Raw genomic sequence first — 10,627 nt, 5'->3', positions numbered from 1 at the left:
CCAGCCGCGGGCGGCGGGCAGGTAAGGCGGGGGGGCGGCGGGGCGGTTGGGGACAGGCTGGGCGAGGGGGAGGCAGCCGCGCCGAGACGCCCCGGTGAAGGGGGGCAACTTCGGCGGCGGCTCCGGGCGAAGCGTGATGGCGGGGGAGGGTGCCTCGGGACGGAGGGGGCGCGGCGCAGCCCCTCGGGATGCCGTCGGGGCGCGGCGGGGCGGCCCCGGGCTGCCCGAAGCCCCGCCAGAGCCGGGTCTCGGTGTCGCGCTGTCCCGGTTGGTTTCCTCCGCCCTCGACCCCGCGGCTGGAGGTGAGCGCCGGAGCGGGGGGCGGATGGTGCCGGGCTCTCCCCGAGGGCTGCGGGCGCGGACGGCGGGAGGGGAAGCCGTCTCAGGTACCATTGCTCCCTCTGTATTCCCGCAGGTGTAGGCGGTGCGGGGCTGTTCAGCGCCCAGCCTGACCGCCGCCGCAGATGGAGGCATCGCTCCGAGGAAGCGGGGACGGTGAGGTGTCCGTGGGACGGTAGCCAAAGCAGAGAGATACGTTTCTAGGTTGGCCCGGCCACCCCCCCCCACCCCCGGCGGGGCAGTCTTCTCTGCAGCTTTGTTGTGTTTTCCATCCAGCAGAGTGTGGGCTGCTGTTGGCAGCTACAGGATGAAGTCGCCTCCCTGCTGCATGTCTCTTTCTTCCCAAGCATCCCTGGAGGAACCAGGGAGTAGCACATCCCTGGGCTCCCTGGACTCCAGTGTTTTCTCCAGTGAGGAAGAGCAGGGGCCGCTCCTGCAGAAGGTCATTCCCTCCTTGGACTGCTTTACTATCAACGTCGGAGGCAGTCGCTTTGTGATGTCCCAGCAAACTTTGTCTTGCTACCCTGACACCCGTCTTGGCAAACTGGCCGTAGTGGTCTCTGCTGCCCGGGATGTGGCCTCTGGCCTCCTTGAGCTTTGCGATGATGCCAACCTGGTGGAGAACGAATATTTTTTTGACCGGAGCTCACAGGCATTTCACTACATCCTGAATTACTACCAGACAGGGAGGCTACATGTGATGGAGCAGCTCTGTGCACTCTCCTTCCTGCAGGAGATCCAGTACTGGGGTTTGGATGAGCTCAGCATCGATTCCTGCTGCAGGGACCGGTGAGTTGTAGGAAGATGCAGCACACGGGCTTGTGGGCTGGGTGTGCTGAGCATTGACTTGGGTGCGGGGTGGGAGATCCAGCAGTGGGGGTAGATGAGGTGGCAGAGCATTGGGAAAAGTGTGCTGGAAGTGGTCAGCCCTGAATCCTGCTCTGGAGGTGGATGGGTGTAGGAAATGGGAGGAAAAGTTTTGAGTGAGATCACCATCGACCTGTTGAGGGACAGGTTGGCTGTGGGGGTAAGATAGTGAGACCTTGACAGGAGCAGGGTCTGGGTTGTGCTGTGCCAGCTTCAGACTGGCCCTGGAACTCAACATATTTGAAAGGGACAGTGACAAAGATAAAAAAGGTTGTGACAGGAGAGATGTCCTTTCAGTCATCTAGTTTGGGCTTATCCTACTTAGAGGGATTGGTTGTGGAGTCAGGCATGATGCCGGGAGTGTTTGGAGCTTCCCCACCCAGCACTTTTCATTCTGGAGGATTTCCAGCTCCAAGCTGGAGAGGCAGAAGGAGAGGTGGTCACCAGCCAGGCTGAGTGTGGGTGGCATGGCTCCAGGAGGAGCCGTGAGGGGAAGCATGGCACATGGATGTAGCAGCTTCCAGGGAGGGGGCAGCAGCAGCGGGAACATGGCTCACTAGAGACAAATTGTAACAGGCAGCTTAGGAACGGGGTGGGTTTTGACTGAACCACCCCCAGGACGTTTCTGTTAATGCTATTTGCAGGTAATTTACCACCACCACCACCATTTTTAGTGTTACTGGTTTGCTTGTTAGTACTGAAGAAATTATCTAAAGAGCATAATTGCCATTCATCTAAAGGGGTTTTGTCAAAATTATTAGAAAGAAACAAAGAAGCAGCCCCACCTCAAAAGGATACTGAAGTTATTCCACACTAGCATGGTCCAGTTCTGCAGCTGAGAGAGTTGAATCCTAGTTTTTATCCCTTTCTTCCTTCCCTGGTAGGTGTAACTGAAAGCTCCTACTTTGTTGCTGGTACCAGGAGCTACAGGGGGCTTTAGCATATGCAGGGGTAGCTGTGTATCAAATAAAGGCAAAACTGCATATCCCTTTGCCTTTGTCTGAGACTTGCGATTTGCAGCAGTCAAGAAATACAGATACAAAAAACCAAGGATTTTTTTAGTGTACTTTGGGAATGTTTTTGTTTCATGAAATTGTTCTGTAAACATACTCTTGCTCTAACAAAACACTCAACTATGCATTTACAATCTGTAAGTTTTACTTGGCACAGATGCTTGTGCAAGTTATTGTGTGAGGAGTTATATATTTAAAGAAAGAAAGGTACCTTGTTATCATAGCCTGTATTGATCAGAATTACACCCATGAACTGCATGGGTTTTATTATACCTTCCCTTTCAGTATTGCAGATACACACCAGTGTAAAGAAAATGCAATATAATTAATAAAATGGAGGACAATTTAGAAACAGAGGCTCTGATTGTGCAGGATTGCTTACAAGAATGCGTGTTAGTCATGCAGCAGATCCTACTGTAGTCAACACAATCTGTGTAAATAACATGCTATCAGAATAAAATTACTCTGCACATACAAACTGTCACTGATGTGTAACAAGGGAATAGAAATATCAGGTCAATGGAAACATGCTGCAGGGTCTCAATTAATAGAATTAATCAACCTCATGCCTGACATCAGGGGTTTCTGAGCTCAGAAAGGTGTACTTTAAAGGTGTACTTTAATGTGTATTCTCACATGGTAGAGGTTAAGAAAAACATATGCATACTGGTATTTAAAATCTTTTTGGGGGTTTTCTGGGCAGGTACTTCAGGAGGAAAGAGCTGAGTGAAGCCTTAGACATCAAGAAAGATGCAGAAGAACTGGATGCCCAAGATGAAGAAGAGGACTTTTCTGGAAGCCTCTGTCCTAGTGTCAGACAGAAACTATGGGAAGTTTTGGAAAAGCCTGGCTCCTCTGCAGCAGCCAGGACTTTCGGCACTCTGTCCATGGCTTTTGTTGTTGTGTCCATTGCCAACATGGCTTTGATTTCAGTAGAGCTAAGCTGGCTGGCACCACCGCTACTGGATGCCCTAGAGTACCTGTGCATTGCGTGGTTCACTGTGGAGTTTGTTCTGAGGTTCCTGTGTGCACGGGATCGGTGTCGCTTCCTAAGGAGTGTGGCAAACATCATAGACCTTCTTGCTATTTTACCTTTCTACATCACCTTGCTGGTGGAGAGCCTGTGTGGCGGGGAGAGCTCCCAAGAACTGGAGAATGTGGGGCGCATTGTCCAAGTGCTGAGGCTGCTCAGAGCCCTGCGGATGCTGAAGCTGGGAAGACATTCAACAGGTACTTTTGGCCATGGCTGTGGTACTTCCCATTTTTGCTGCCTACAAGAGTTGTTCCTGGGCACAGTCCCCCATTTTGTGTGCATTTCGGCTTTTTACCCAATCTAGTGTTAGCAGTAATGGCTGGTGAAAATGTTACTTTTGGACATTGGTAATTGAGTGGCAGGGCCCTTCTCCAATAAATTTTAGTTCTTCATAAAGCCAGTGTATATTGTTGGCACAGAATATTTACAAAAACAGGCCCCAAAATTACATACTGTAAATCATCCACCATTCGTTCACAATATCGTAAATTTACAAATGTATATCTGAGGTGATTTGGTTAGGGACAGAGCAAGAGAAGAAGCAGAGATCATGGACCCACACTCCTTGTATTATCAAAAGCCGATTAATGAGAGCTTATAATACCTGTCACAATTTATTTTGTTAAAAACAAAGAAATATATCATGATTTTGTCTACATCATAGATCCTGAAAACAACCAAGATAGAGAATGTTTCAAGAAAACTGTTAAAACTGAATTATACAGGGCAGTGGGCTGAGGGGCTCTCTGGCCCTGTTGGAGACACTGATATCTATGTGATATGCGCAGCACAGCCGGGGGATGTTTAGTGAATAGCCCCAGGTGCAGCTCAGAGCAGCAGTGTGAGGTTCAGTCAGCATTCACTCATCGGTGTGGGGCCCTTGGTGTCCACTTCTGACAGGTCAGCAGACCAATGAATGAACAGCAAGCAGGCCAGGGTGGAAGGTGAAATGCATTTCTGAGAACATTTTTGTTCACTCTTTCTGACTAATGAAGGGAAGACATAAAAGGTAACATTTTCCAGTGGGATTTTATCAGAGGAAGCTAGAAGGTGTTGCGTTTCTCCATGTGTTTACCCCATTTTTATTACTAATTCATGACATGTTCATGCCTTGATATATGAAAGAAGAAAAGCCACACTCCCACCACACACACCCTCTCCATGCCAGGATGTTGTCCAGTGCTTGGCATTTTCAAAGCGATTTAATTATGTTCCCACTTAAATCAGTGCTGAACGTGGCACTGAATTTGACAGGAGAGATGTTCAGCCAACATTTAGAGCTTTGAAAACTTGGATCCTAATAGTAAATCATGGTCTTTGTCCTGCAATATTAGCCTATTCTGAAGATGGTGATGGTCATTCTTACATGGCACTCAATGTACCGTTCCAGGACTTTCTGCCATGGAGCAGGAATGGGTCGCTGCTTCTCTGTTTTTGAGAGACTTCTTCACCGTCTTTGTGACCCGGCCGCTCTCCAGCAGGCGTTACAGTGTGCTCGCAGCAGCAGAATGTGTCTCACTATTTTTGTTCCCACTGAAGGGCGATGAACCTGCCTGCCAATGGCAGGGAGTAGCTTTAAGGCTACTGAGCATAATCATAGTGGTTTGGGAAGTATCTTAGTCTTACCTACCCTAGATTATGCCTAGGCTGATGCATAACTGTCCCTTAGAAAGCAGTTGAAATTAAGCTTATAGTGATTCAGTCTGTTGATGGGTTTGTTTTGCTTCATTATAACTTTTGCAGGGTTTGGTGGATTGTTTTGCATTTGGTTTTTGGGTTGTTTTTTGTTTTGGTTTGGTTTTTTTGCAAGAAAGGCTGCTACCTCCTTTTGATGGTAGCTGTAATGTGAATACATTTCTCTCTAATTGTATTTCGAAAATAAGAAAAAGATTTTAACTCATCAAAGCACTTTTGTGCTGAATAACAAAACAGTTATCCAGAAATATGTTGATTCTAGTTATAAAGTTTCCATTTTATCCCATTTTACTGTTACAAAATGAATCCATGAAACAGTTCTAAGGCTTTTTCTATCGACTTGAAAGCAGATGTTTCAAACACTTCTGTAATAACTGTTAAGTTCAGATATATATTAACTTTCAGGGATAATCTAAACTTCTGTGTCTATTCTTAAATTCATTAAAATATTAAAATATTACCACAGTTATATCACAATATTAAGTGCCATTAAGAGTTTAGGAATTCCACGTTAAGTTGAAGTGTACTGATTATTTCAAAATCTAGTCTCCTAATCTGGAGGTAAGCTATCATCTTGCTACCAAAACCAAAGTACCAGTTTCAAAATACAAGAAGCAACATACGTGTCTACTTAAACCATTCAGAACAGCATCACCATCGCTGCCCACTTAGGCCCAGCACACTAAATCAAGTCTGTATAATTTAAATGTAGAAAGTTACTGTTTCGATCATCTGTCAGAGGAGATGCTGCTACTAAGACGAAACATAGCCCAAATAAATCAAAATAGAGACCTACACTTGCAGATCTGAAGCCCTGTTCCTGACCACTAGCGGTATGTAGCAGAAGAGGGTTTTGTTAACATGAAACTAAGCACACCCTTAACCACAGCTGCAAATATAAGATGAACCCTGTAAGTACCATACGCAGAGACCATCCTCCTTGCACATTTTTTAGGCAGTCCTAAAAAATCTCAGCATTTAGGGAGGTCACTCACAACAATTCTGCTCTCTTGCCCTGGATCTGGTAGCTCAAAGCTACCTCCCAGTGAAGCTTCTCTCTGCCTCCTGCACTCTCAGACCGGACAAGGCTTCATGCACTGCTCACCTGCTTTGTGTGGCAAGAGGAATGTGAGATCAGAAGAGATTCAAGAGAAAATTCATGGCTGCAGGCAGCAATACCTCTTTCACCACGGAGGGGTGATCACAAGGAGAACATCTCTGCAGACCCAGAGCAGAGCCGGGATCCCAGCAGCAGCCTGACTCTGCTGTCGGGCAAAAACAAGTTAGGAAAAAACATAACACCAATTCTTTTTTCACTTTATTTTTTAAAGACATGACAGGTTAACTGTTTTTGTGGGGAAGGAACAGGAAAAAAAAAAAGGAAGACTCATTTCTGCCCATTTGAAAGCTGAACCAACCTATTAGGAGGGCTGTTACGCCAAGAAACACTGGAGCTAGACTGGTTGTAATGTGGGTGTGTAATGACTTGTGCAAAGTGCTATACTTCTTCAAGGAGCAACTGAGAAATCAGTAGTACCTCTACCCGGAAAATGTTTAACTGGAAGGTGAGACCACTCTTCTGAGATATCAAAATTATGGATTTTAGTGGCTGCAAGAATAGGTGAGAACTTAACCTACATTTCTCATGTTCTCTGACACTCCCCAGCTGTTGCCTTTCTCTGGGGCCATGTTTTGTGTGAAGCCTTGATGGTCCTCTTCTCAGAAGCATTTACAGATTGACTGCTTGAGGAGAAGTAGGGTGTGAGCATCTTGCTTCTGATGGCAGTAGGCATATGTCTGAGAGATGGCTGTAGCATGTATCAGAATGAGATGCCTCTGGATACATGAAAAAGTGAATCTTCAGCACTTCCAGTGCCAAAAGTTTAGGATTATTTAAATGCTGTGTCTGACTGGAGGTCCCAGACATCAGCTTGTATTGCCATGTCCCTGGGGGCACTAGAGAGATGGAACTTGACCTCTGTGGCAGAAACACCTCCCCTTCCTCCTGCTGCCCCCAGGGTTGGGGCTGCTCTCCTGCCCCATGCCAGGGCTGGTACAGCAACTCAGCACCCTCCAGCACGAGTAACCAAGCTGTTACAGCTCCTGGCAAGGAGCTCTCATGGGATAGCATAAGACTTGCTAAGGTGTCTGTGCTGGAACAGCCCTAGCTTGACTGTGTGCTAGGGCTCAGAGACATTTTAAAAAGTTACAATATAATATAGCAGAATATATTATTCTTTTTAATACACCAACTAATTCCCATTTAGAATGTGCTGTGGAGTCCAGTAAGTTTTCTGATTCATAGATTCATCTAAAAATGTCTTCTGACTTCATCTGAAGAAATGAAGAGATGGAGAATCATCGTTCACTGATAATTCATTATAGTGATTATGTGCCCCCCCAAAAAATTAATTTGTCTGTCTGTCTGTTTGTTTGTTTCATTTTGAGTCAAGTCAGGTGCTGTTGTAGTTTTGGGAGGGGGGTGGAATGGTGGTTTTTGGGGAGTTGGTTTCTTTGCTTTGACTTTGACAAATTTAAGGTTTTTAGTTGTTATTCTCCATTAGGACAACAAAGATACCTCTTCAATACCTGTTTTCCTTTTTGATAACTGAGACAGCTTGAGCACTGTTTTTCCAGACACTGAATCATCTCTTACACTCTTCTGAACCTTCTTCAGTTTTTCAGTACCTTTGTTTTGAGGATAATAGAACTATGAATACTAAAAAAAAGTGAGACTCCTTAACAATCAGACTAATTAAACATAGGGAAAATATTTTACTGAAGGTGTTACCAAAGTGGTACAAAGAGTTAGCAGTCACTGCCCTGTTCCTCCCTATTTTTACCTGGTTTATACAAGAGTTGCACTGTTTTTTAGCTATAGTGTTCTCAGGATCCATCATAGGGTGCAGACCCTGGCTTTTACTGTGCTCATTTATGCTTTGAAAATAAATGCTATAGAAGTAATTTTAAATTGGAGTTCCTTCTTCCTAGGTAACCCAAAAGGACTTATTCTTCTCCCTTGTTCAGTTGGGGGTTTTACAGAGCAGTTGATGATAGTAACTTCCTTGGAAGATGAAAGTTTGATCTGGATCCTTGCAATGGTCTCACGTAGCTTTCACACGGCTTATCTTAGTGCATTTTCAAAATGTGAAGGCAGTCATATTAACAGAGAAAAGATTACACTGATGTATCGTATTCCCCTTGTGTTGCAGATTTAAACTATATCATTGTAATAAACATTGCAACCAACAGATCATAGTTATAGTAATATAAAATCTGGATGTGGACAAATCCTTAAATGGAGTTCACAGAAGAAAACACTGAAAAAGAAATACCCCCTGCAAACTCTAGTGTGTAGTTCCACTGTTTGCTGTACATAAATAAAAACTTTAAAACCCATTAGGCATGAAGGGGAGAAGAAAGAGCCAAAAGCAAGAAGAAATTTTAACATCTTGTAGTTTGAGATTGAGGAAAGAAAAACAAATCAAATTGCTTGCTATCCTAATGAGCATATGAAGTCTGCGAGCAGAGGCAGAGCTCCAATAAGCTACTTTATAAACACTGGTTTAGATATAAGTGTACCCCATGAAGGGTAATTCGTAAGCACTGTGTTCTTCTCATTTATTAAGGAAAACATAGTAGATTTTTGAAGAACAGTATTAAAAACCAGTCAAAAATCGCTTGTGATTCAAAAGATAATTTCAGTCTCCCATGTGTCTCAGCTGAGTTTGTAGCCTGTTATCTTCCTTCTTTTTTTATGTGTGCAATATTTATCCATTGCACTGTTATTGGATTTACTTTCCTGCTTGCTTTGTTGGGCAGTCTAGCCTTGATGCAGCAGCTTTAAAGGGAATGTGGGGGGTTATGGAGAGCAGTCAGCTGCACACAAACTCCTTATGCAGCTCACTAGTAATAGGACTAATGCAGTACGTCAGTAAATTAACAGGAAAATGTCATATTTGCACTGGAAGGCTTTGCTATCTCCAGTTTTGGCACAGATGCAGCTGCTGCTGGGATCCTGTGTTTGTTTTGATGTCTATAGGGAAAGACATTGATAGGTTTTGGTGGAGAAAGAGGGGTTGGAGAGGTTATGAGAGCTATGAAAGGATTGAAAACAGTCCTGGACAAAGTAAAAGTTACCTCGTGACTGAACTGGACTCTAAGCACTGGCCCAGGAACACAGATTTGGTAACTAAGGGTTGCTTTGTCCAAAGGGACCAAAGTGGGGCGTGAGCAAGCAGCTGGGTGGTGGTGATTGCTGGGGAGGTTAAACCACAACAATGGTTGTTTAGATAACTTATTAAACTTGTGCTAAATCTTTTGTTATAGCCAATTACTAAATCAAGATTGGTTAGTTTTTCTAAATCATATGCATATGTAATTCAAACAACAAGCAATGAGGCAAATTTCTGTGCTCTGTACTAAGGAAACAGAGACAATGACAGTGGTTCAGTCTAACATTTTAATCCGTTTCTTTAAATTACATTTTCCCAGTAGTGTTGAGAGCAGCACCCCCTTTTCTTAAGGCATGTTCACTAGCAGTCAAAGAAAAGTCAGTCAGCTTTCAAATAGAGTATCTTTTGCAAAGTTATGACAGCAGCTATATGAATCAGCCTACTGACAGCATTTTTTGTCTTTCAGGCTTACGGTCTCTTGGGATGACTATCGCACAGTGCTACGAGGAGGTTGGCCTTTTGCTGCTTTTCCTCTCTGTAGGAATCTCTATATTTTCCACCGTGGAGTACTTTGTGGAGCAAGGCGTGCCAGGCACAACTTTCACAAGTGTACCTGGTGCTTGGTGGTGGGCAACAACCTCCATGACAACTGTTGGTTATGGTGACATTAGACCAGACACTACCATTGGTAAGGTAGTGGCCTTTATTTGTATACTATCAGGAATCCTGGTTTTGGCTTTGCCAATAGCTATAATAAATGACCGTTTTTCAGCCTGTTACTTTACACTGAAGATAAAAGAAGCTGCCCTTCGGCAGCGTGAAGCTTTAAAGAAACTCACGAAGAACTCGTCCAGTGATTCAAATATCAATGTTAATTTGCGAGACATATATGCACGCAGTGTCATGGACATGTTACGGTTAAAAAGCAGAGAGAGAGCAAGTACAAGGAGCAGTGGAGCAGATGACTTTTGGTTTTGACTTTTACGTTATGTAGCCTTGTATAGCAAATAGACTACTTCAAAAATGTAGTATTAAGCATCTCTTTTTTTATTATTTGCCACATTGTGTATTTGCTTTACTTACTTGAACAGACTGAGATAATTATTGTATACAAAAGTCAGAATTCATAATATGGAGTCTCTCAAGGAGCTCTGAAACCTCCTTCCAGACCTGGATAGTGGTGGCTGAGATGGGAAATAATGAGTCCAGTCATGCAAACATTGTCTATGAATCTTCTGTCCTTGCTAATGTATAATAATAAAGTTTTAGTGAAAACTGTCATGTTGTTTTGAATATAAAATTTGGCTTTGCATTGGAAGAACAAAAGTCAAAGACTTTAAGAAAAAACTGAAAAGGCTAAGGAAGTGAAATACTGAACAAATTTAGGATGACATTCCTGTAACAAGCTTCATCTTGACCCCTTTTCTTATTCCTATCTTCTACTCCATTTGTGTGAAAAAGAGGTTACTAGACTCTGGAGGGGGGAGAATTTCCTTGTTTGAGGT

At 44.1% G+C, this 10,627-nt stretch overlaps 1 protein-coding gene across 1 annotated transcript; it reads left to right on the top strand.

Annotated features, from left to right (window-relative positions):
- Positions 1 to 541: 541 nt before the first annotated feature.
- KCNV1 (potassium channel, voltage gated modifier subfamily V, member 1) lies at positions 542 to 10,400 on the top strand. Its single transcript, XM_014965272.1, has 3 exons — positions 542 to 1,128; positions 2,923 to 3,449; positions 9,589 to 10,400. Exons 1-3 carry the CDS (start codon positions 647 to 649, stop codon positions 10,098 to 10,100), a joined length of 1,521 nt encoding a protein of 506 aa, XP_014820758.1. The 5' UTR covers positions 542 to 646; the 3' UTR covers positions 10,101 to 10,400.
- Positions 10,401 to 10,627: the final 227 nt, after the last annotated feature.

The sequence above is a fragment of the Calidris pugnax genome, unplaced genomic scaffold, assembly GCF_001431845.1.
Source record: "Calidris pugnax isolate Ruff unplaced genomic scaffold, ASM143184v1 scaffold41, whole genome shotgun sequence".
NCBI classification, from domain to species: Eukaryota; Metazoa; Chordata; class Aves; order Charadriiformes; family Scolopacidae; genus Calidris; species Calidris pugnax.
This window is presented reverse-complemented; position numbering and strand designations above follow the sequence as displayed.

Bases quoted from the DNA above. Each gene is read 5' to 3' on its own strand.
- KCNV1 (XM_014965272.1), top strand. From the start codon at position 647: ATGAAGTCGCCTCCCTGCTGCATGTCTCTTTCTTCCCAAGCATCCCTG. The intron at 1,129-2,922 runs GTGAGTTGTAGG...TTTTCTGGGCAG, and splicing joins GATTCCTGCTGCAGGGACCG to GTACTTCAGGAGGAAAGAGC. The intron at 3,450-9,588 runs GTACTTTTGGCC...TTTGTCTTTCAG, and splicing joins GCTGGGAAGACATTCAACAG to GCTTACGGTCTCTTGGGATG.